At 44.8% G+C, this 27,051-nt stretch overlaps 1 protein-coding gene across 2 annotated transcripts in view; it reads left to right on the forward strand.

Moving 5' to 3' along the window:
• Window positions 1–27,051, forward strand: part of WDR17 (WD repeat domain 17) — a 790,164-nt gene that overhangs the window by 525,874 nt on the left and 237,239 nt on the right. For both annotated transcript variants that reach the window (XM_086962451.1, XM_086962452.1), the window contains exon 22: window positions 7,703–7,842. In XM_086962451.1, the coding sequence (XP_086818577.1) occupies window positions 7,703–7,842 (140 nt within the window). The remainder of the gene's footprint in view (window positions 1–7,702; window positions 7,843–27,051) is intronic.

Raw genomic sequence — 27,051 nt, forward strand, 5'->3', positions numbered from 1 at the left:
ATGACAATTTGAATTTTCTATCACATACTAACCAAGTAGTCTCAACTGCCTTTTATAAACTCAAATTGATTAAAAAACTGATTCCCTATCTTCCGGAAGCCGCAGGTAAAATGCTGGTCAGCACTTTGGTGATGTCCTCCTTGGATTACTGTAATGGGCTGTTTGCCAATGCACAATGCAGGGTGATTAATAAATTGCAAACAGTCCAGAATGCTGCAGCAAGATTGCTATCGGGGACCCCCAAATTTAAACCCATAACCCATGTCATCAGGAGTTACCATTGGTTAACGGTCAAGAACCGGGTTAAATTTAAAGCCCTATGTATAGCATTCAAAGCTGCACATCAATTGGGCCTCAGTTCCTGAAAGATCATCTATCTTTCTACTGTCCCAACAGGCAACTTCGCTCAATGACTGCCTTCCAGTTACAGGTCCCAAGAGTAAAGACAGTTTCTTGGGGAGATCGGCGTTTCGTAGTTACAGCGGCCAAACTGTGGAACGCTCTGCCCCCACAGATCCGTTCATGTCAGACACTATTGCATTTCCGTAAATTGATAAAAACATGGCTGTTTAACCAATAAGCGGTGGCTTGAAGTGTATTATGGTCATCTATCCATCAGTCAGCTTTTGATCCTGCTTAGTCCATAGCGCCGAGACGCTCAAGGGCAGTTGTTGCGCTCTATAAGTTTCAAAAATAAATAAATAAATACATTTTTCTAAACTGGTATGCTATTAATTTGTGGAATATTCACTGTGTTATAGTGTGTTTGGAGTACAAATAGTTTACGCATTGCCTTCAGGATAAGCCTGCCTGCTTGTGCCAAGCTACCAAGGGGATGAGCAGGGGTTATCTGAAGTGTGTAATCCCCTTACCCTGACTAGAAGGAAGGGTACCTACTTGGCAAAGGTGCCTACCTCTACCAACTAGAAACACCCATTTCTAACACCTGAAGATTACAATAAAGGTCAACAGTTGCCCCATTACCTTTATCATGGACAGTGGTGTGTCCATTAACATCATGCCAGTCAAACGGTTCAACAGCCTGTGCCATGCCTCAACCCGTCAAACACTAAAGTATATATGTGAGCTGTTTCTAAACCATTGCAGAGTCACAGATCATTTATGGTGACAATGAGATACAAAACTGTATTAGTGTAATCTTCAATTCATGTTCAATGAGCCTCATCCACTGCACGCCTACTCAGTTTTGCCATCACTGCTTACAGGCGCCAGGATGCTCCTTCGCTGGAGTCGCTGTGCGCATAATAAATTGTTATAACATTAACATACATGAGACTGATATATCTCAATTACAACTTCCACACTCAATCTGAAGTGTTGAGTCAGTTTCCGTCATTATTTCTTGGCCTGGGCAGGCTCAAATGCATCTTCACATCAATGAAGATGTTTGCCCTGTTGCCCAGCATTACCACAGAGTTGCTTTCCACTTGTAAGAAGCTGTTGAGAAAGAACTAGAAATGCTCTTGATGTTAACAAAAACAATGATTCCCCTGGGGTAAGCTTGAGCCTGTGCTTCCTAGACAAAAGAGGTACTCATGGTCATAAGATTGATTTGGAATAGACCGTCAATGTAATGGATACCCGTCTATCCTGCTCTGCACAATCCTCACATTCTTAACAAAGCTCTAAGAACACCTACATCGTATAATTCAGAATGTTTGTGAAGCATTTGAAAAACTGTGTTATATACAGTGTATATATCCAAAATCTGCACAGGATTATGCAGAACAGGATATATGGGTATCCTGTAAATTGATAGCCTTTTCCAAATCAACCTTATGGCCACGAGTACCTCTTTAACGTAGGTGGCTCAAACTTCCCCTAGGGAACCATTGTTTTTCTTAACAAATACTTAACCGAGTGCCTAGGGACTCTGGGTTGACCCTTCATTTGTTTTCCCCCTAGAAAAGCTGTTGAAGCATGACATCATTGAGCACTCCACCAGTCCTGTGCCATGGGTTTCACCCATAGTGGTGGTGTCAAGAAAGGTCAGTGGAGGTGCAGTGGGCATTTGTGTTGATATGCACCAGGTCAACATAGCAATTGAGATAGAAAGACATCCTGGTCCACACATTGCAGACATGACCATGCAACTGAACAGTGGCAAAGTCTTCTCCCATCTTGACCAGAACAAAGGATACCATCAACTTGAGTTGGAAGAAAACTGCAGGTACATCACTACTTTTTCAACTCATGTTGGTTTATTCAGATACAAAATGTTGAGCTTGAAGTGTTGTAATCTGCAAAAGTATTTCAGGATGTTATACGTCGTATAATTCAACCTGTCACACATACTTTTAACTACAGTGATGACATGCTGGTGTTTGGGACAACATAAAAAGAGCATGACAAGGCTTTTACGTAAGGGTGCCAGTTACTTGCTGATGCAGGCCTCACTCAAAATGCAAGAAAGTGGGAGTTTCACAAAACCAAACTCAAATTCTTTGGGCACAAATTTTCGGTTGGGGAATGACTTCTGACCCAGATAAAATGTGAGCACTGTCAGCTATCTTCCACCCAGAAGATGCCACCATGATGTGATACTTGGTAGGCATGACCAGTTATTGCTCAAGGTAAATTTGTGACTTTGCTACTGTAAGTGCCCCATTGAAAAACTTGAGAAAACGAGACATCCCTTTCCAGTGGTCTGCTGAATGTGATCAAAGCTTCAACAGAATAAAACATACTATTGAAAATATAACCAAGTTGGCCTATTTTGACCCCAAGTTGCATAAGAAAATCACTGTTGATGCAAGCCCCGGTGGAGCCGGGCGCAATCCATGCTCAACATAATGGTCATCCGAATGCTCAGAGACACATTGTGACCTATGCTAGTTGAAGCCTGTCTGGCACAGAATTTGCTTTTTCTCAGCCAGAAAAGAAGAGTCTGGCTGCAGTATTGGCCTATGAGCATTTTCATGAGTTGTGACACCTACAGTTTGTCACAGTGGATCTAAATGCACAGATGCAGAACAATACAGAAATTGATGTCAGTATCCAGGTGTGACGGCTACATACAGCTCTGCTCAGCCACCTCCGGGGTTATATGAGGTTGTCTCGAAACCATGTGGCACATCTGGCAGCAAAAAAGCAGGAGCTTTTCTTTGATGATCTTTGAAAATAATTTTGGCACATGGGAATGTTCGAAGGTTGAGGAATCTGAGGTTAGGTAGAGTATCCACCAGAAAGAGCATTCTTGATGGTAAGTAACGTGTTCGTTTCTACAATAGTTGTTTCTATCAGTATTGACTTTTGTTTTGTGTACATGAAGTTTATGAATTCATTGAATCTTATGCACATAAGAAAAATATGCTTATTTCTGAATATACATCAGTGGTTACATGTTCTAGATTCTTTTTGCAATTTTTTCATCCTTGATTTTTATTTTTATTTTTTAGCAGATTTTTTACACTTCTTGGGACCTGTCTCCTCTGTAGCCTTCTTGTGGTCATCGTATCACCACTTTTATCTGTGATTTCATTTTCCATGGATCAAAACTGGTGACTTTGGGTGAATTTATTTTAAACCTTCACCGAAACACATTTAATGACTCATTTAAATGTGATTAACTCAACTCACCAGTGGCAGCTGGCACAGATCGGATGTGGCGTCGGAGACGTTAGAAAAATAAAAATAAAAATTAACTTACCTTAACACAGCATCTTCCCTCTGTTGTCTCTCTGCAGCCGGAACTGAATCAGGAAGCAGTAAAGCACACAGGCACCCCAAAGCCAATCACAACACTGCTGTCAACAGCTTCGTGATTGGTCTGAGCGGTGTGGTTCTGCACTCAGACATGGACTATTGGCCTGTGATTCTTCTCCACTGGGTTGTTATACAGCCTAGTGGAGAACATGCTAAGTGCACATGACTGTTTAGCCACCCCAATGCAGCCAACCAAACTGCCATGCACACTTACAGAGTGCCCACCGCTCCTCCCTCTGCTCCTCTGTAAAAAAGGTGTCCCTTCCTGCACATAAACAAACATTAAACAATGACGACTTGCTACTTCTACGTGTGCTGGAGAATGCAAATAACAACTTCTTGCACATAAACAATCATTGCCTGAAACAAAGGCACTCCTACACTATGGTGCCTGTGTTGGCGACAGGCAGCTAATTTAAGCGCTGGTGCTAGGGAAAACACAGGGGTGCGCCATATTGTAGGAAATACAGCACATCCTTATGTTTTGAAAATGTGCGAGCGCAGCGCTATCAAATTTACCTCCAATCCGTGCCACAACATTTTCTAGTAAATATGCTCCTTAATGCATCAATTCCGATTCATGAAAGGGCGATGAAGGCTACATAGATGAACCCCTTTACGATGCAGAAACTGTGTTGTCGTCGATCTGCACTGTCCATCTTCGTTGAGGCAAAGTTGTGGATCAGCATCTCCATCTAAGGGCAATGCAGCAGTTTCAATTGGTGCAAAGTCATTTTTGATGGTTCTGGGGAGCATAAATTATTTTTCAAGGTCTCAGGACTCCATTGGCACCACTTGGTAGGGCAGGACTCACAAATGCAGTTCAGGTGCTATTGCAGAGTTGAAGGGAGTCTTTGATGGGTCTGAGACTTCAGAACTGGGGGCAAGCCAGAAAGCTCTTGGCGTTAATGTAAATGTTAATGTTAAAGATGCTTATGGAGCGCTCGAATACCCATCGGTGTTTTGGCACTCGCTCTGCTGTCTATTGAGACGGAGGACACTCTACAAATCGAATAGCCAGGTTTTTAAGGCTTTTTGAAAAGCTACAAGATTTGGTGAAGATTTTAAATTGAGAGGCAGGGACTTTCAGGCTTTGGTGGCTCTGACCTCGAAGCTGCTGCCACCCCAGGAGGTTTTGTTAAATCTGGGGATAACCACACTTTTGAATAGAGCTGATCGTAGGGTCCTTTTTGGGATATACCAATTAAGACAATTCTTTAAAAAGCTGGACTCAGATTGTTCAACACTTTATTGGTGATACATAGTGCTTTAAAGGCAATTCTCTGTTTGACTGAGAGCCAGTGCAGTTTCTTGAGTGCCTTGGATGCTGACTGAAAATTGGGTATTTTAGGAGCAGTCAAGCAGCTGCGTTCTGTACAGTTTTTTATTTATTTAATAGTTGTTGTTGCATGTTAAGGTATAGGTTGTTACACTAGTTAAGTTTTGCACGAACAAGCAAAGTAGCAACTGTTTTCTGATGGTCAGCTGAAATCTAGAGGAGAACTTTTTTAATGGTTTTAAGGACATAAAATTCAGAGCAAATCACTGAGTTTACATGGTCAATATAGGACCGTTTGCTATCTAGTATAACCCCTAAGTTGTGGGCTTTCCTGACTGGGGCCAGGAGTGGGCCCAGGTCTTGTGGCCACCAGTTCAAGGACCAAAAGGAGTTTGATTACCAAATGGAAGCAGCTGCATCTTCCCTGAGTTCAGTTTCAGGCAGCTTTTGCTCATCTAACCACTGACTACTAACATGCAGTTGTGGAATCTCTGTCCTGCTTTAGTGTCATTGCTGGCCAGGGTGATGATAATTTGAGTGTCTTCGGCATAAGATGTGAGGGAAAAGCCAAAGGACCTAATACAATTGGTGAGTCATGTGACATAGACATTGAACAGAGTTGTACTTAGTGATGATCTTTGAGGGACCCCTCATTGAAAAGAGATGGAAGGTGAGACAAAATCACCTAGGGCTACCGATTGTTCACGGCCGGTGAGGAAGGAGCTGAGCAGATCCATTATCTAGGAAAGACAACTGAGCAACAACCTATGGTTAACCGTATCGAAAGCGGCTGTTAAGTCAAGAAGGATGAGTACTGCTCTTCCACTTTGATCTACAGAGATTCTTACCTCCTCTGTGGCTTTAATGAGAGCTGTCTCGGGACTGTGTCCATATCTAAATCCGAATTGGGTAGGATCCAGGAGGTTACTGTTTTCAATGTATTTGGTTAATTATTTGTTCACTCTGGGTTCAAATGAGATGGGTCCAGTCCTTGTCCTCAGCAGGGCAGAGATCTGCAGGTAGCGGAGCACCACAACAAAGCCAGAAAGCAGTCCTTCCAGAGCAGCAGTCAAGGAGAGGGGCAATCCTTGTAGCACAGCAGTCTTTACTCCTGGCAGAGTTCCTCACAGGTCGAGTAGTGTACTCTGTTGGTATGGTCAGAGCCACAATACTTATACCCAGTTGTGACTTTGAAGTGGAAGTTACTTAAAAGCATGCCCTTGAAGTGCACAGGTCTCCCTTTATTCCCAGACCTGGCTCCAGACTATCAGTATGAGGTAACCAACCCTTTGTGTGGGAAAAAGGACACTACCTATTCAGGTATGTCAACTCCCCCTCCCTGCCCAGGTAGACCTATCAGAATGCAAATGAGTTCTCTTTCATACCCACCCTTCCTGTATTTGTATCTGTCTAGAGAGAATGCAAAAAGTGTAGCTGTCACCCACCCCATACGTGTATTGGAGTCAGGCTGCAGCACACAGAACAGTAAGAGCAGAGAAATGTCCACTTTCTAAATGCTATATTTCTAAAACAGTAATGTTAAATCCAACTTTACCATTTGGATTTATAATTATCATTCCAAAGATATGAAACACGATTCAGCTACTCTTTTCTATTCAGGAATCACAGCTCACAAAATGTACTAAGAAATTCCCAGTGCTAGCCTATGAGAGGAGTGGGCCTCACAGTATTGAAAAAAATAATTTTAGTTTTTGGCAATTTTCACATACATTAGCTAAAAAGCTGTAGACTCTGAAAGGGTACTTGTTAAATAGTCAAATCCTTTCATGGTGAGCCAAGCCAATAAAATCTGAGGCTCTACGGAGGTTTACCTCATTTTGTTCAAAACATGCTATATGTGCCCCCATATGTAAAAAACTACCCCCTTTGTGCCAGGCACATTTTTTTATGAATGTCCCCCATTTGCCATGAGTAACTCCTTGTGCCAAAAAGTACATACAATAACTTTGCCAATAATTCTGTACATGTATGTCAAAACTAGCCTCTACTATGTCAGGGCAAGCATTTTTTCATGGTTGCGCCCCACCCAAATTCCACGAGTGTCCTCCTATGTGCAAAGAATTATCTCCAATGGGCCAGTGCCCTCATTGTTCCACAACTGCCCCATTTGCCAAGAATTACCTCTAGTATCACTGGTATGCCATTATCAGAATTTTGTCACAGGTACCTGTCATACTTAAAATTGCATCTAGTATGCCAGCTTTAGTTTTTTTTTCATGGGTGCCTCTGTAGGACAATAATTACATAGTATCCCAGGGCCAATGACACACATGCAAGCCTAACACCCCATTCTCCCTTATTCTCACTTAAATTCACTCACTCACAATCATTCTCACTTACTCATTCATTCTCACTTACACTTACGCATTCTCACTGTCTTGCACTAACACTCAGTTGTTCTCATTCACTCGCTCTTACTCTGACTTACTTACAGTTTCTCACACACTCGCTCCTTTATTCCCTATCAGTTCACTTTCCATCCTGTGAGGTCAACGGTTACAAGGAGCAAGCCACTGGGGCTGCAGGGGGCAAGCCAGGGATCACATTCTAATCCCTTGTGACCCCTAAATGACATCCATTGTTGGAGAGTTATCATTTTGTTTTAATACAAAATGTCACATACATTTCCTGAGCAGTACCAGTGTAACTGAAGATATGATTTTTCTATTTCTGCAGCTCGCCATGGCCAACCTTATTCGTGGGAATGAACTTGAGTTGGCAGTCTGTGTGGGTACAGTCATAGGAGAGAGTGCATCACAAGCAACATATTATGCACTTGAATTACTAGCAAGGAAATGTATGACTGTGACAACATGGTAAGATACTCAATTTAAAAGGAGATTGTTTTCATTAATGATAGTTTGCTTTATTGATGAATATGTATTCAGAACAGTGAGCCTCAGGTGCTAAAGGAGGCTGTCAAGCTTGCATTTGGCCTAACTTCAGGGTTTGTGACTGCAAAAAATACTTTCTTGTGATGGAAAGGTGATGCAAAAGATTTCCCAACTTGCGAAAGGGGTTCCGCAACTCATTTTGAATCTCAATTAAGAAACAGTGTGAAATTGCTTCCTATTTGCGATGTGCAATAACATCAATAGTTAATGACACCGTGGCATTTGCAAATCATTGATCAAATACCTGAGGTGGGGGTAGTATCTGATTTGCTCAAGGAAAGCTGTCTCACAGCATATACTCTGGGATTCGTGTTAGGCAGGCTCCCACGGGATAGAGGATGCTTTAATTAAGTTAAATGTTACCCACATGAGAATGTCAACACAAGGATGGAGGTGTGTTGAATTCTGCAGGCCACCATCTCTGTGTTTGTAGCCAATTACAGGGTATTAAAAATAGTGACCTTATTAATATTCATTAGGCAGTTTGTTTTACAAATAATGGCCATTTTGGGCAGCAATATGCCTCTCCTTGTAGGCATTTTATGGTACCATCTGTCGCATTCTCCCCAGCCTGATAGCTTAGAGATCACGAAGCCAGAAATGTAGCTCTGTAGTGCACGTTTTTGTTCTTTAGAGTGAAACCTTTAACTGCAAGTACTGCATCATAAACTTTATTAATCGCACCCAGACACACCTAAAAGATTAAGTCATTCTCCTATGGAGATACTTCATCTCCCCCTTTGTTAAATAAATGTACAAATATTACATAAATACATTATAGTTCCTCAATGAGTCATCAAAGTGCTTGAGCCAATCTTCCAGATCTCATGGTGTGAGGTTGATGAGGCATAGGAGAGAGGCCTACCTTAGGTACAGGTGATGCGGAGGCAGGTGTATGAATTGGGCTCTCCGGACTCTCATGTGGTCATGTCTCACTTCTAACATATGGAGCCGAGGAACATTGATGCAGATGCTTGAAATGTAACAAGTCTCCTGTGATGGACTTCCCGGGATGGTGAGCAGTCACCATATGTCCTTTGCTTGTCAGTCAGTCAGTCAAACCACTTTATTCGGCTAACAAAAGCCATAAAAGCACACCACAAACAACAATTATCATACAAAGAATACATACAACCATATAAGTACATTTTGGGTTAAATAGAATATGCCATATACAAACAATAAAAAATGCAGATAAAAAGTGTCTTATAAATCATTGATCGGGCAATAAAAAAATGATATCAATATATAAAATCAAACAATCATTTTAGGGTTTCAAGCACCCTTTCTTCCTATGTCTCACTGCTGCAACCAAGAAATTTGCTGTATTAAAAATCTCCCTGGGGTTATTTAACAACTGCAAATATAATAATGCAGGTCTAACTTTCACAAAACCCCTCCCCTTTAAAATAGGACTCAAAACTTTCTCCTCATGGAGCTCAAATGCTTGCAAAACATAATAAAATGAATGATGTCCTGTGTTGACCATTGATTCAGGAGCTTGAAATGTGACAAGTCTCTTGTAATGGACTTTCCGGGATGGTGAGCAGACACCATATGTCCTTTGTTTGTCACAACTATCAGTGGGTCAGCATCAAATGGAGCATCAGACTTGCTTTTGCATTTTTGTTTGACCAGGACCCGATCTCCTTCCTTGAAAACTGTGTCCAGAGCACATCAGTATTTGTCAGTATAGGCCTTCATTTTGGACTTGTGACAGGAATCCATTGTATGGTTCTCTTCAGCATCTGTTGTCCTGGTAGTGGTCCATTGTGGCAATATTCTTCCCATGGCTCTCCCAAACATCAAAGTGGCGGGGCTTTCACCTGTTGTGGACTGGGGAGTTGAACTGTAACACTGAGGTCTGATTTTTCCTGCCCATAGTCCAGCACCCTGAAGAAGGTTGCCCACATCTGTAATGTGCGTTGGTGCAAACTTTAACCTGGATTTAAAACCAGGATCTACATCTAAAGAGAATATTTTGAGTTTACAATTGCATGAATGTTTCAAAAATAAGTATGCATTAAACTACTGGACACATTAATGTGCATCTCATGCGATAACCCTGTGGAATATTATGTTATATTTTTAATCTGTTTGGGTATGAATGAGATAGAGTGTATGTAGAATGGCAGATGTCAGAATGGTGTGGTATTTTAGCCTGAGTGGAATAATGGGGATCCTGTCATAAATTGTTAGTATATGAAATACTTTGAATTCTACATCTCTCTTTGACGTATTCAATTGGGAGATGATATGGCATTCACGATATGAAGGATTTTGTGGTACGATGAACCTTTGTGAAATTATCGGAATAAACATTATATGTAAAATATGAGAGTATCATCTCATTAAATGATTTTTAAGAATGCATGACTCATGAACCTTTATATATTTATCAAATAAGCAAGTGGAAATAATCCCCAGTAGACTAGTTGGAGATATACCACAGCAGATTTTGTGGAGTTGGCTATTTTTGGGTTCTTGATATTACTCCAAATCTTGGTATGCATACCACTGTCGGCCGTTAATCCCTGCATGGGATTTCTTTGACTAGTTCAGCCTTGAAAAAGTCACTATCCTGATGAAACACATGTAGGCTGTATACACTGGGGATTACAGACCTCCCCATGTCCCTATAAAATCATCTACTTGGATCAACCTCACAAGAATCCTTATTTTATGGACTTTGCCTTCTTTGGACTTATATTTGGGTGCTGTTGTATCTTCCTTTGTTGTTCTTCTGGTTCAAGTTGATGTTATCTTTTGTTCCAATCAAAGTGGGAAAAGAGTTTGGCGCCATTCAGCATTGTAAACATGTCTGCAATGTGGGTACCTGGATGTCGTTCTCTCTCAATTGCCTAGTTAGCTTGGTGTATATCAATACAAATGCACACAGCACCTCTTCCTGCCTTTTTTTGCAATACCACTATAGGCAAAAACCATGGCGTCAGCGGGTAGGGCGTTCAATAATATCATGCCTCAACAGCATTTTGAGGTTTTTTTCAACAGCTTCCTGTAGATGGAAAGCAATTTGACGATGTCATTGAGCAACGTGACAAATGTCCTTATTAATGTGAAGTTGATCTTTCAATGTCTTAATCTTTCTTAGTCCATGAACAATGATGGGAACTGATTCACTATTTCAGCATGTTCATTCAGGTTATAATTGACAGAGATAAGCCCTATGTCAACAGCAGTACTGAAAATGAGAAAACTGCACTTGACAAAGTACCTTGAAGAACATGAATTGGCACTTTTACTTTCGTCTTCTTATGTCGCATTGTTGCTGCAAATGAGCTTTGACTTTTCAATTGCATGGAGCCAGCCCACATGTGCACCTTTGTCTTCAACGGTGTGAGACGGGTCACTGGAACAGTTAATTGTATTTTTCTTCTGCCATGAGGTTTATCGATGCACCACTGTCAATAATAAATGGTATGAAACCACCATTCACCCTTATTGTGACCTTAGGGCACTGCCTAGATAAATTTGGTTGTTTCACGTGGTGATCTCCCTTGGACTTGGGTTCTTCTCTGTCTGCTGCCAAACCTTCATGTGCACATCATTTAGTGGTTGACATCATCATCACACAGCCATCTTCTTCACTGTCTTTCGCCAATGGCGTTGAAGAACCTTTAGACGATCGCTTTGATGACGGTCAACTTCATACAGTTTCTACTTGCCTCAATTGATGTCTCTGTTTGGCCTTTTGAGACTGGCCAGAGTGCTTCTGGAATTTTCTGGCATCTCTTATCTCTTTTCAACATGATGCAGTTGATTTCTTTCTCATTTTCCAAATTGTTATGAAATGTTTTTCTTTCCTTCAGCCTTTGCATCCTTGTCCAACAGCTGGACATTTACCTTCATGTGGGAAGGAGAATCCATATTAAAAACACAACTTTTTTTTCCTCGGAGACATCACTTTATGAACCTCAACCTTTTGTCTCTGTTTACTTTCATGTTCAATGCTGATTCACTCTACGTTATTCCAGCTTCTATATAAGCTGCTGGTCTATCGGCACATTCCTCCGCTCTTACAGCAATGAGTACCTTCTCTAGACTGAGTGTCTCTCTCAGCATACATCGTCTGAATGAGTCGGACAGGCAACAATCGATGTCTCTGAGATGTACGGCTTCTCAATCATTCAATTAGTTTAATTTTCAATGCTTAATGAGGGTATCAAGTCTTTCAGCAAACTCATCCATCGTTTCTCCAGCTTCCTGTCTTGCTTTGTTGAAGATTTACCTTTCATAGTTGACATTCAGCTTTGGATTGAACTTTTGTCTAATGCCACCTTAATTTGACGGTAAGACATTTTAACAGCTTGTGGTATGTTTCTTATCACTTCTTTCACTTCATCACCTGCAAGTATTGGATAATCTTTTTGTCATGTGCTTCTTCTAGCATGTTGATGAAATCATCGAATGCTTCGATCCATGCAGTCCATCTGGTAACAATATTCTGCTTTTTGGCGTCATTGAATGGATGTGATGATTTCAGGCAGTCGTTTCTCGATTACTTTTTTTGGAGTTGTGCTGAGCGCAACCAGCGACCTCTGTGGTTGCGGTTCAAATACCACAGGCTCCATACACACTACACCTGTGCATTCACTTGGGTCGTTGTGGATGCTACTTGCCACTTTGCACGCACTGTTCTTTGACCAGGGCTTGACTCAATGTTGGACGATTCTTTCTTCGTTCTTACCAGTGAGTACAGTTTTCTTCACACCTGTTTGTTACTGCCTTTAGCGTTACTTTGAGCCTGAATGCCTCTGCTTTTGGCAAGCATTTACACCTGGCTGTTGCTGCCTTCAGTGCTTCTCTCTACCTGATTGTTGCTGCCTTAAGCGCTATTGTTCTGTACATATGATAGCTATGTGGTATGTTGTGGCGCAGTACCTCTTTTTTCAGCCTCACCAGCAGGTTCCTGGCATACTGTGAATAAGCTTCTCCGTGAGGCCTTCGCCTTTATCGAAAATCTTGTACTGGCTGGAGTGGCACTTTGACTCCATATACGCCATCTGTAGACTGCTTCACTCTGACTGAGGTGCATGTGGCACGCACATGTAGTTTGCTGGACCTTTGCTGGACCACTGCATACTCTCAGGGAGAGCAGTCTTTATTCTTTGGGGCACATATTCCCTACTCGTCGCCAGCAGTCACATCCTCCTAAGCCCAGCAGCATGCACATGACCACACTTCACATGGAGCTCTGTAGTGCACATCTTTATTCATCAGAGTGCAACCTTTAACTGCAAGCAATGCGTAAAACTTTAAGAACCACACCCAGACACACCCAACCGATTACATGATTTTCCGATGAGGTCATCAGGGACCTGAAGGGTCTTTCTATTCATATTAACAAGACACTACACCATATATTAGTGCGTATCTTGCTTCACAAAATATCATGCACGCTGCAAAAAGTTGGTATGCAATTGCATCCACTAACTACTACCTGTCGGTATGTGCATCAGGCCCAGTGTGCTGTACACCACCTGCAGTCGTACATCCATTTTGTTTTCGCTTTTTAGAAACTGTGCATTCAGTCGGCTGGGAGGCAGTGGGTTGCATGATTATCCCCTTTAGGTATGACTTCAGCCAGAATCTTTTATTTACTTCTTTATTGGTATACATGTGCTTGTGGTATGTAGAACTGTATGCTTTGTAATTTATGCTTGGTGAGGAAAGAAATCCTTATGCACAATATACAGCACTTAATCTATGCCACAGCATATTCTAACAGCGGATGTTATTAATGGTGCAGTTTATCTCTTTCTACGTAGTAGCTTTCCGTCAGACATGTGCATGCATGGACGCACATACACAATTCTTGCAGAGACTCATGGGAGTTAGAGAATAATACACAGTCACAGAGTCTCACACTGACAGTGTATTTGACAGGCATAATAAACCTCAGAGGCAGAGAGTCTGAAACAAGCTGAGACTCCCAGAAAATCTAAAACCCATACCCGCTGACAAAAATATTCACGCACATGTAGAATCTCACTTAGGTATTGAGTTTCACAATGCTACACACAATCATGTACAGACAGAGAACACATATGCTGATGTCCTAACACAGGTAGTACCATTGAAAATGCAGAAGAGCCTTTCAGCCACTAACAGTCATGATTGTCTCAACATTTAGGAAGTCCATCACACATACGTACAGTGGAACTCTTATAGGCTTAAAAGTCTCAAATGTTTTGTCCAGGAACACTTTCACACTCAAATACAGTCTCAAATATACACACAGTCTTCCAGAGTGATACACTAATAGTGCCAAGTATAGAGTGCCTGTCATGTATTCTCTCACACACACACTGTAGGAAAGTGCCTCTTTTTGCATGGTTATCACCCACTTTTTGCCTGATGCATGATGTGATTTCAAACTGTAAGTGCACTTAGTCCCTGCTAATCAGGCTCCCATAGCCATTTCTCTTTCCCAAAAATACTCCACCATGATTGCCACAACTTCAGCTACCCCTGTGAGTCCCTTGTAAGTGGTACTCCTGTTACCCAGGGCATGGGTACTGAAGAGGGTCCTCTGGGGCTGCAGCACTTGTTGTGTCACGCCAGGCCTCCCTCTCCAAGGCTATGTACTCTGTCATTGCAGGCTGCATATCTTGGGTTGGGAAAATCCGAAGAGTTGACATTGCACCATGCCTTCCCATGCACTGCATAAGATATAGGTAAGTCATCTATACTGCAGGCTTTCCGCCCTAAGGCATGGTGCAATATACCCCTCGTGTGGTCAGATCAGTAAGCAGATATGCCCCTATAATTTCCAGTCTATTCTGTGATGTTGCAAATGAACAGTGAAGCCATAAAAAGCACATGGGCTGAATACTTGTTGCCACGCTCTATGATGGCTTTACTGATTTCTGAGATGTTTAATACCAAACATATTGTCTTAATAAACCCTCACTAATGCCAGTGTTGGATTTATTAATAAAACCACACAGGAGACCCTTTTTTGAGGATCCCCGGAAACCTAACCAAACTAAGCATGGGCGAATTTTGCGAATCTCGCGTTCGCGAATTTTGCGGATTTGCGAACTCGCAATCCGCAAAATCCGCGAATTCTCGCGAATTTGCGGATTTTTTTTTTTGTGTTTGCGCGGGTTTCTGCCAGTTCGCGAGGGTTTTGTACAATGTCGCAAATTGCGAACTTACCTGTCGGGTCGCAAGTTTCGCGAACTTGTTGTTTCTACGTGTCCAGCCTGTTTGGGACACTCTTCTTCATCACTGCCACTCTCTGTCACCACTGCCACTCTCTGACTACTCATGCCACCCTCTGGCCCACCCATGCCACCCTCTGTTTCATCACAGCACCCTCTGGTTGTCCAGTCAGTGTACATTATTGTGGCAACGCAAGCACACCTTCCCTGCCTCAAGTGACCTGAATTAATTTGGGGCTGATTAATGTGTCACAGAATATTTTTTTAGCTGGCACCTGCTTCCTTAGTGCTTCCTGATTAGTGATCTTTTGCACTTGCTAAGTGCTTTCATTGTTGCAAAATTAGTTACAACACCTGCCCTGCCCCAACTGACAATAATGAATTAGGGGCTGATTAATGGATTTGAACTTCCAGCCTGGCTCCTGCTTGTCTCCCTTAGCTGTAATTCAGGACCTTTGTGGCATATGTGTAACTATTCTGAGGTTCAGAGCAGGGTCACATAATAGTTGCAACTGGCAACTGAACTCTGGAGGGGCCCCTCAGGAAGCACTACAGGAAATGGCTACTAATGATGAGCCTGAACTTTTGAACCTGGTAAGTAGTTTCAGTTTTGCTAAGATCGTATTTCTGCAATTTTGCACTTATTCGCGGGGCGCGAAGTTGTACTGGGAAGCCGCGAACTCACGCGAACAGTGCGAGCAAAATCCGCTGCTCGCGGATTTGCGGATTTTGCGGGAGATTCGCAAATCTCGCGGATTGCGAATTTACCGAAAAATCCACAAAATCCGCAAGCGAAACGGATTTTCCGCCCATGCTTAAACCAAACACTAGTGGGGGCTCTGGCTGGTTTTTACCAGACATGTTTCAGACCTCAAGGGGTGAAAGCCAGCGCTCTCAGAGGACAGAAACAATAACTGCTCTGGACAGGGGTGTTTCACACCTCCTCCAGTCCAGGATGGTCTTTCAGAGCTGGAGCTTAAAAGGCAACTAGGCAAATGCCGCGTTTGAAACCAACCCTGGAACCTCCAGATAGTGGGGGGGGGGGGCACGCCCTCTTCCCCACTTTTGGCAGGAGGAAAGGCAGAAAAGTTAGTTAGATGAGGAGGAGGGTCCCCCCTCAGCCTGCACTACTCCAAGGGCAGGGTAGGCAAGGTGAAGCCCTCTCCTGAAATTCCACCATCTTGAGATGGTAAGAAAACCTCCAATCAGGGCTAAGGTAGTGCTTCTTCGCACAGTGTACTTCATTATAGTGCACTATATAGAAAGCCAGCTTCCTATGCACAAACACCTATAGACAGACAGACACATAGATAGATAGATAGATAGATAGATAGATAGATAGATAGATAGATAGATAGACAGACAGACAGACAGACAGACAGACAGACAGACAGACAGACAGACAGGCAGGCAGGCAGACAGACAGACAGACAGACAGACAGACAGACAGACAGACAGACAGACAGACAGACAGACAGACAGACAGACAGATAGATAGATAGATAGATAGATAGATAGATAGATAGATAGATAGATAGATAGATAGATAGATAACCATGCCAAACATGGCCTGTGAATTGAGCTTTACTAAAGTAAATGCCTGAGCTTGGTTCTATGTTATTCTGTTCATTGGCTTTTAAATAACTTGTTTTGAAAAAATGCTCTGTCAGGTCACGAAGAGTTTACATTTTTGGGTATGTTGACTGTTAGTTTGAGATCTTCCTTGGTCTTATGGAAAGAATTCACACGATAAAGGCACACCAACCATTCGACTGAAGAACTTTCTATGCTGTTTGGCATTTCAGAATCATGAATCTGCGGTGCTGTGGTTGACTGGCTATCACAGAAAAGTTTCTGTTGCTGATACAATTACCAAACACAGTGCACCGAGCACTGTGTTGGGAAAATAGAAACGAAAAAGAGCATTACCCAAAGGGACCCCTGGCAATTCAATAATTATGATTTTTATTTCAGGATTTGCAAATTCCATATCAGATTTGTGAATCCTTTCTGGGTCGACAAGATCACAAATTTTGCACATGACTCAAGAAGAATGAAAGAAAATGAAAAAAGTGTTTAGTGCTCTACGGTTGTGCTTGGCCAATGGTTACATATGGAGGTTGACCGCACATGGTGTGCGGCCAACCTCCATAGACTGCGGCCAGCAGGGCCTGGCCGCAGTCTAATTCCTGCCCTGCTCCTTACCTCTGTTTCACACAGCCATAGCCCATGAGCAGTCGGATTGTACCAATTGTGGAGGAATCTGACCCTGCAGTCAATGCTACTGTGCGTAGCAGGAGGCGGTTGGCTGTGCCCTGCAGGTTGGGTGTATGGACTGGCTGCCTGCAGTCAAAACCTCTGCGCACAGTTGAAATTTGTTTGCAGTGGGGGTTTCCCTCTAGTGGAGGATTGTGTGCCGGGTCTTACCAAAGGGCATGCTTTGCAGCAAACTCCAGTGAATGGATGGATGGGCATAGGGCCTGGTCCCAAGCCAGGCCCTTTAGCCAACTACAACTGTGCATACCAAAAGCTCACTGTCCATAATTGCTTGGGCACAGGAAACTACATGGTATAAGATTAAAAGCTTAAAGAATTCTTTGAAAAACCTAAGTTAAAGTGACACTATGGGAAGCTATGTGTATCACCCCTCAACTTAATCTCTTAGAAATTTACTGAATAAAAACACAGTTAAACTAAAATTATGTTTGCATATTAAAAAAAAAGTTATATTTGTGACCACAATCCATAACTCACACAGCAGGCATGCTAACACACCAATGCAATACTTTTGTCCTCACGCCATTTATCCCAATAAGTAACAATTCCTAAAAGCAAAATATTCACATGCAAACTAATAAATAATTGTACATTTAAAGTTGACTCTTCCATAGTGTTAAGGACAATATAATATATAATATCATCTGAAAAATTATTTACGACATTTGCAATTGCGTCCATCACATCAGTGGTGAGGTCAAGAGCATAACATCCGGTGTATGGAAACTGAAAAAAGAGGGGTGTGGCGGTTTAAAAAATATGAACAAGTACAATCAATTTCAAATACATACGTATTAACTGCTGGCGGTCGCCAGTAGGTAGTTATAGTTAGGACCATGTTTCCATAGGAAAAGCTACTTACTGAACCCAGTCAAAGTTTCATGTACCCACTCATAGACCTACTTAGAGACTTATGCACCCATCAGAGACCCATGCACCAACTCACAGATCTACTCAGACACTTGCGCACCTATTCACAGATCCACTGAGAGACTCACACACTCACTCACAGACCCACTTAGAGACTCATACACCCACTCACAGACACACTCAGACAATGACACACCCACTCACAGGTCTACTCAAAGACTCATGCACCCATTCACAGACCTACTCAGTCACCCATGCACCCACTCACAGACCCACTCAGATACTCTTGCACTCACTCACAGCCCCACTCTGGAGTCAACCACTCACTCACAGACCTACTCAAATACACATGCATCCATTCACAGACCCACTCAAGCAATGATGCACACACTCACAGACCCACTCAGAGACTCATGCACTTGCTTACAGACACAGACCAACTCAGTCACCTGTGCACCCACTTACAGTCCCACTCAAAGACTTATGCTCCCACTCACAGCCTCTCTCAGAGACTGATACAACCACTCACAGTCCAACTAAGAGACCTATCCACTCACAGACCTACTCAGATACTTAAGCACCTTCTCACAGATGCACTTAGAGACTCATGCACCCGTTCACAGACCCACTCCGTCACCCATGCACCCACTCACAGACCCACTCTGATACTCATACAGCCACTCACAAACCCAGACGTAGACTCATGCATCCACACACAGACCCACCCAGACAGTCACACACCTACTCACAGACCCACTCAGAGACTGATACATTCAGACACAGTCCCACTCACAGACTCATACACCCACTCACAGATCAAATCAGACACTCATACACCCACTCAGAGGCCCACTCAGTCACTCATGCACCCATTCACACACCCACTCAGAGACTTACGCACCCACTCCCAGACCCATTCAGAAAAGTATGCACTCACTCACAGACCCACTCAGAGACTCGTGCACACACTCACAGACCCACTCAGAGGCCTATGCACCCATTCACAGACTCACTCAGACACTCATTTACCCACTCACACACCCACTCAGATACTCTCGAGCCCACTCCCAGACCCACGCAAAAAATCATACACTCACTCACTGACCCACTCAGAGACTCATGCACCCACTCACAGACTTAATCAGAGGCCAATGCACTCATTCAAAGACCCACTCAGAAACTCATATACCCACTCACAAACCCATCTAGAGACTCATGCTCTCACTCACTGATGCACTCACACACCTAGTCAATCTCTCACTCACCCTCTGACAGAGCTTCTGAGACAGTTATGCACCCACTGACAGACCCACTCAAACTCTCATACACACACTCACAGACACTCAGAGACTTTGCATGTTTTATGGAGTTATTTATATTGTGATGTACCTAGTGTGATGCACAGAATTCCTAGTTAAGAATTTTAAATGTGCTGGTGTATACTGAATGTCTGCTTATGTTTTGCGTATTCGCGACTACGCCGTGAATATTGCAAGGTTGTCACGAATATTTCAAAACCTCAAAAAAATATATTTATAATGAAAATTAACATTTTGGGCAATAGGGTGTCTCTGAGAACAGTTGTTGTGTTCATTGTGAGTATGTAAACAACAACAAAGGAGTGACTAAAAAAAGGAAAGAAAATATTTACAAGTGAAGTGAAATGTGGAAAATCACAATTGTTTTTTATATTACGACCTTGTGATATGGATGATACGACCCAAATTTAAGGTCTACGTCATCCATCTCACCCCCTTTTAACCAGATGCTCACGCCGATCTTTATTAAAGTTTGGTTTGGATCAGCGTTTGCACCTTTTACCTTTTTCACTTTTTCACTTTAGTCACTGTTTTTATATAAACCAGCTCCACTGCAGATGCAGGTGTCGTAGCACACTGGTTAGGTCTTTTACCTGCCCGGTGAAAAACCCAATGATGAAGCATGTCACCCAATAGTTGGGTGAGTGAGGGTAATATAAATAACAATTGTGATTTTCCACATTTCACTTCACTTGTAAATATTTTCTTTCCTTTTTTTAGTCACTCCTTTGTTGTTGTTTATATCTCATTTGGGGTATAGGAGTGTCCTTTGAGCCCTAACTCTCCTGTTGTTGTTACATTGTGAGTATGTGACAACTACACATAAGACCAGATGCAAACATTATTATGGCTGAGATACCCGCCACCCCCTCTCAACACAATCCCCAAAAGGAAGGGAAACCGGAAACTGTTCTTAAAGTTTTTTGGATGTGGGATGGAGTGACCATCCCGGCCGTATTTATTAAAACAAAAAATTAAAACATTAAACGTTTTCATGTTATGTACAATTTCATTATCACATTACGATGTTTGGCTAACCTTAACATAATCTCTAATACAGAGGTTCTCCTAGCCGAACTAGCGTCCTACAAAACATTCTCTAAGAACACTGAAATTGTACATCCTAACGTTTAAGGGCCAACGGCAAGGTCATAACCGGTGTCAAGATCCCTAACCAGACTTACCCCTCCCACTTAGGAGGGGCGATGGCACAGGGGCTTACCACAAGTGCAACTACTAACAATTTCCCTTGACTTGACGGGGGCACTTAAGACTCGACGCCATTTAAAGGTCGTTCGAACACTTGTGTGTGGTATCTAGAAGGTATCGTTGACCTCTCCCCACCCCACACAACTTACCGCATCTGCCGTCGCAGATGACACTAGCCCCGGGAAATTCCCCAGGAGGGGGCTGTAACCCCTCCTACAAAGGAAGGGGCCTTGACCGCCTTTCCTTTACTTCCGGCGACCCGCCCTTAGACGGGACCGCCTCCCCACTGAGGGGCCAATGGCCACCTCTCCCGAGCGCTCCCATCCGTGTTGGGTGACGCCCACTCATAGGGATCTACCAATTAGTGCTCACCGATCATGACCTTACCGCCTACCAAAAATAAATACGACAGTTCTTCAACCTATGAAAGCATTGGTCGCTACGACCGAAGGAACATGCTAAAAATGCAACATCACATCAAATCACTTTAATCGTAACAACCTAAACGATATTCACCATCTTTATTAACCACAAACTGATACTGTTATAGCCTGTAAACGAAACGGAAAAACAAACTTATCAATTCACTTTATTGCACAACAACTTTGCTGTCCTCAGGGGCTGGTGGGTGGGTCAAAATTGGCTCTTCGTTCCGTCCCGAGCTCACGTGTAGCGAGGAGGTGCAGCTTCGGAGCACAAGAACAAGAGGACGTCTTCTGGTCTTGCGCCTTCTTTTATCCGTCTTCAGGGCGGGCGAAAACCCGCCCCTGCCCGCCCCGGGGGCGTGGCTGGCTGCGTCGGTGTCTAGGCCAGCCCACTCTAGGGCGGGAAAAGGCGCGCCCCGGCTACGCCGCTTCGGGCATACCAGCCGAGACGCGCCTCCCGCCCAAAAATGGCTTCCCGGGGGGATCGAGGCACTCATCCATACGTTCGGGGGGACCGAGTGGTCGCCCCTTTCCATATGGCTGAGATACCCGCCACCCCCTCTCAACACAATCCCCAAAAGGAAGGGAAACCGGAAACTGTTCTTAAAGTTTTTTGGATGTGGGATGGAGTGACCATCCCGGCCGTATTTATTAAAACAAAAAATTAAAACATTAAACGTTTTCATGTTATGTACAATTTCATTATCACATTACGATGTTTGGCTAACCTTAACATAATCTCTAATACAGAGGTTCTCCTAGCCGAACTAGCGTCCTACAAAACATTCTCTAAGAACACTGAAATTGTACATCCTAACGTTTAAGGGCCAACGGCAAGGTCATAACCGGTGTCAAGATCCCTAACCAGACTTACCCCTCCCACTTAGGAGGGGCGATGGCACAGGGGCTTACCACAAGTGCAACTACTAACAATTTCCCTTGACTTGACGGGGGCACTTAAGACTCGACGCCATTTAAAGGTCGTTCGAACACTTGTGTGTGGTATCTAGAAGGTATCGTTGACCTCTCCCCACCCCACACAACTTACCGCATCTGCCGTCGCAGATGACACTAGCCCCGGGAAATTCCCCAGGAGGGGGCTGTAACCCCTCCTACAAAGGAAGGGGCCTTGACCGCCTTTCCTTTACTTCCGGCGACCCGCCCTTAGACGGGACCGCCTCCCCACTGAGGGGCCAATGGCCACCTCTCCCGAGCGCTCCCATCCGTGTTGGGTGACGCCCACTCATAGGGATCTACCAATTAGTGCTCACCGATCATGACCTTACCGCCACAGGTCCGGATAGTTGACCGGCTATCCGGACCCCCCACAAAACTCCTACCTATAGGTCATGCTTTAAAGATTTTAACCAGGCTAGGAAGTCTCCTATGAGTAACTCGTTCCCCGCCCTCGACAGATGCACACCATCCCCCAGATACATACTATCATCATTAATACAATTATGCGAGATTGAATGCAATGTCTTGGACCGGAACAACCTACTTACTTTGTTATTCAACTTTTTAACCGAATGATTCAAAGCAGGGATCGAGATAGCCCCCCGCCACACTTTTCGTGGAATCATATGAGACCACGCAATTAGGCACCCCGGAACTCTCCTCGCTAACCAACTTACCGTGGAAAGCATAGCCTCCAGGAGCAGTCGTCTACCGGTGGTGACCAAATCATTGCCCCCCAAATGTACTATGACTATGGACGGCGGTGACCTCATCCGCCCTAACAGGCCCTCAAAAAATTCCTGCAACTGGTCAATACAGAGACCGCCCCTTCCGTAGAAGGACACCCTGTACCCGTATTCCCCAGCTATGTGAATCATGTCACCTGCTTTGAATACGTCTGCGGCCCGTCTCACGTATGAGTGGCCCACGACCCACACCTCCTTCTTCACAGCCGGTGACGTGCGACCGCTGGCCTGGTGTTGGGTCGACTGCTCAGTTTGCCCTGCCGCGTAAGCTTGCACAACTGAAAATAAACACAAGACAAGAGGCGTGAGTACATGAATACAGCTTCACAACATGTGCAATCGCACGTACCTCTTATAACAATTGGAGGACCAACGCCCCACACGTTTCACTTGTTCTACATTAAGACCCCTGGCTGTAGCTTCAGTGGCAGCCCCTATACGAAAGGAGTGGGTCCCAAATTCGCCCGGGTCCAAGCCCGCTGCGGCAATGGCCATTGCAAGCACCCGTTGAAACTGAAACCTCGTCAGCGGGGTGGCGTCTGCATGCCTCAACAACGTCCCCCCCCATGATGCCACTCTCTGTGCTAGGTAATCTTCTAAGCACTGTACCGGACACATGGATGACTCGGGGTTCCTGCGAATGATCGTACAGTCCCCTCTCCCATCTTGGTCAGTCTTAGACCGGGGAAAGGAGACAATCATGGCGTCCCCCCTGATCTGAACATGCTCCCTGCACAAGCCCCCCGTCACATCCTGTTTGTTCCTTGCAACCAGCTCACTAACTCTCATAGCCCCGTGAAACGCCAGCGTAAATGCAGTCCGGAACAAACAGGTCTCAAAAGGGGACGAGCATGTATTCGGGAGTGTGGCCAGTAACAGGGACAACCTGTCTATACCTATCGGTCGTCTCACGTCTACTCTGCGACCCTCTAGGCGTTGCCACCCACGCAGCGCTTTCTGTACTGTGAAAGACGCTGTTGGGTCCAGGATGCCATGGGCCCTGGCAACAAAGGAAATGGCGGCACGATGCCTTTGGGCCGTAGCCACCGATTTCCCAGCCCTGTGTAAAGACACAAGAAAGAGTACTACCCACTCTTCCTGACCCCAAAGACCCCCTCTCTCTGCCCCCAAAAAGGCTAAATAGGCCTGGAACGCCCCTTCATATGCCTTCCTTGTCCTGGGTGCTAGACTCTCTCCCACGAGGTGACGAAGTTCGGGGCACCGAGAGACCAGAGAGCTTCGGGGAAGGGTGCCGGCTCCGGGTCCGCTGAAGGAAGGAAACCCGAGAAAGCCTGCATGTGAAAACGAGACAGTGCATCAGCAGCCTGATTCATCACCCCTGGGACATGTTTTGCTCTGAAAACCACGTTCAGTTGCATACATAGTAAGACAATTTCTTTGAGCAGCCTCAAAATCAATTTACAATGGGCTGACTGACTGTTGATGCACTCTACCACGGTCATATTGTCGGACCAAAAGACTACAGAATGATCCCTGAAACCTTCTGGCCAGGTTCTCAGGGCAACGAGAATGGGAAATAATTCAAGGAAAGCGATATTACTCGTTAGCCCCTTCTCGTGCCACCATAGGGGCCATCTTTGAGCAGACCAGCTCGTGCCGAAGATGGCGCCAAACCCTATGCTTCCTGCTGAATCCGTCCATAGCCCAAGCTCTTCCGAGGACACGGCTGGCTTGTTCCAGACGACTCGGCCATTGAAGTCCGCCAGGAATGCTAACCATATCCGCATGTCCTGGCGGACCTCAGCCGATAACCTCGTGCGATGATGACCCTCCTTCAGGCCGATCATCGCTTGGGCAATGGAGCGGGAAAAAGGGCGAGCCATTGGGATTACTCTTAAGGCAAAATTCAACTTCCCCACTAATTGTTGCAACTGATGCAGTGTAACCTTGGGTGTGTTCAAACATACTCGGAGGGCTGACCCGAATTGTAACACTTTGCTAGCCGGTAAACGGAAACACCCCTCCCTTGAGTCCAACTCGATCCCCAAAAACTCGAGGCAAGTCGTGGGACCCATAGTTTTACCCGGTGCCAACGGCACACCAAAATGACCCATCAACCCACAGAATTCGTTTAAGGCCTGGGCACATTCGGGATTTCCGGCGGGGCCAAGGAACAAAAAATCGTCAAGGTAGTGCATCACATTTCGAAAACCCGTCTTTTTAGTAAACACCCATTGCAGGAAAGTACTGAATTGCTCAAAATAGGCACATGATATAGAGCATCCCATTGGCATACACTTATCCATGTAAAATGATCCCTGGAACCCGAATCCCAAAAGACGCTGGTCGTCTGGGTGTACCGGGAGCAACCGGAACGCTGACTCGATATCGGATTTCGCCATCAACGTCCCGGGCCCCAGGCGATTCAAGATGGCTACTGCCTCATCAAACGATGCGTATCGCACCGAACAAACTTCAGGATCAATTGCGTCGTTCACCGAAAGGCCGTGTGGCGCAGACAGATTATGGATCAGACGAAACTCACCTGGGTCCTTCTTGGGGACCACCCCTAACGGAGAACAAACAAAATCCGGTACCGGGGGTACACTAAACGGGCCAGCGACCCGTCCCCGGCTAACCTCTTTCTGAATTTTTTCCTGCACCACAGATGAATGTTGTAAAACAGAAAGCTGATTCTTGCAAATCCCTACACCCTGAAAGTCCCCTACCGGGATGCGGAAACCATGTGTAAAACCGTTCCGCAGCACCCCGGCAGACGCACGATCCGGGTAATCACTGAGCCAGGGGATCATTGCCAAGGTATCAATCGGGGTCGGTAGAGGCGCCCCTCGGACTAAATTAGACCTGTTTGGCGCCTCCCTTGCCCCCATTCTCACCCGTTCTGGCTCTGCACGCTGACTCAGGATGGGATGACCCACACGTACTACATTCGTGTTTAAATTTACAGGACCCCGGAGGCCTGGTACATTTCCCTTTGTTGAAGTTATAACAGAAACCCTTTCTCCCGTTATTACCTGCGGGCCTCGACTGGTCGTCGGTGCTCGTACTTGGTCGAAAGGGCGACCCCACATTTTGGCGGGAGTAGTCAACAACATTGCTCCCGACCAATGGCATTCGTAATATTCCCGATTCTTTCATTTTATCCCACGTTAAAGAATCGTAACAATCCCAGGTCAAACCCTTGTTATGTTCTTTTTCCTTCCTGAACAGATTATCATAACAAAACCAATGGTTACCTTGATACGCCGTCGAGTAACCCATAATTCGTGATTGGTAAACGGGAAACTCAGGAAGCAACTCAGGCCTACGTTCCCCCAAAATCGACGTAAAAATACCCCAGGCATTGCCCCAGTTCCCAATGTTCTCATTTACCTTAAAGGCGGCCATTTTTGCGCGCCAAACACTCGGATGCATTAGGTCCTTCTGACTTTTTACATGCTCCACATCGTAATGATCAACAAGCAAGGAAAAAATATTCACGTATTCCCCTGCCCAGATCTTTTCCTTTATGGCTAAAGGCACATGCTGTCCCAATCTCTCTCTACGAGAGGGTGCTGACTCGTCCCGTGCAATCGGCAATGGCCGCTTACCTGAACCGGACGCAGCTTCTGCCGCTTGCGGCTTGTCTATCCCTGCCAACGGTGCGGCCACTCTAGCTGCCTCCTTCTTCTCGCGAAGTTTTTTGATCAGCGCCTGTGCCTCAGCAGCCGTGGCGCCATCACTGCTATCCCCCAACCATGCCGCTAGCTGTGCTGCCAGCTCGGGGGGCATGTCTTCCTTAGGTGTCGGGGTGACGACAACGGGGATTGGAGTCCCCTCGATCGGTACTGGGGTCGGCGCCTCGAGCGGGGCAGAGGGAGCCGGGGCGTCCCCCCCAGCTGGAACCCTTTTCGATCTCTTAGGTCTCCCTCCAGCCGGTGGTTGGCCCGATCCCTCCTCCCCATCTCGCTCCGCCAGCCGCTTCTTTATGTCGGACATATCCTTAAAAAGGGCCCGAACCATCTGCTCGGTCGTCATTCTCTTTGGGCCTTTCTTGGGCATCTCTCCGACGAAGTCTCTGAAAGACAAAGAAAAAGATCAAAACGCTCAAAATTGGCTCTTCGTTCCGTCCCGAGCTCACGTGTAGCGAGGAGGTGCAGCTTCGGAGCACAAGAACAAG

The sequence above is a fragment of the Lissotriton vulgaris genome, chromosome 3_1 (assembly GCF_964263255.1).
Source record: "Lissotriton vulgaris chromosome 3_1, aLisVul1.2, whole genome shotgun sequence".
Classification (NCBI taxonomy): Eukaryota; Metazoa; Chordata; class Amphibia; order Caudata; family Salamandridae; genus Lissotriton; species Lissotriton vulgaris.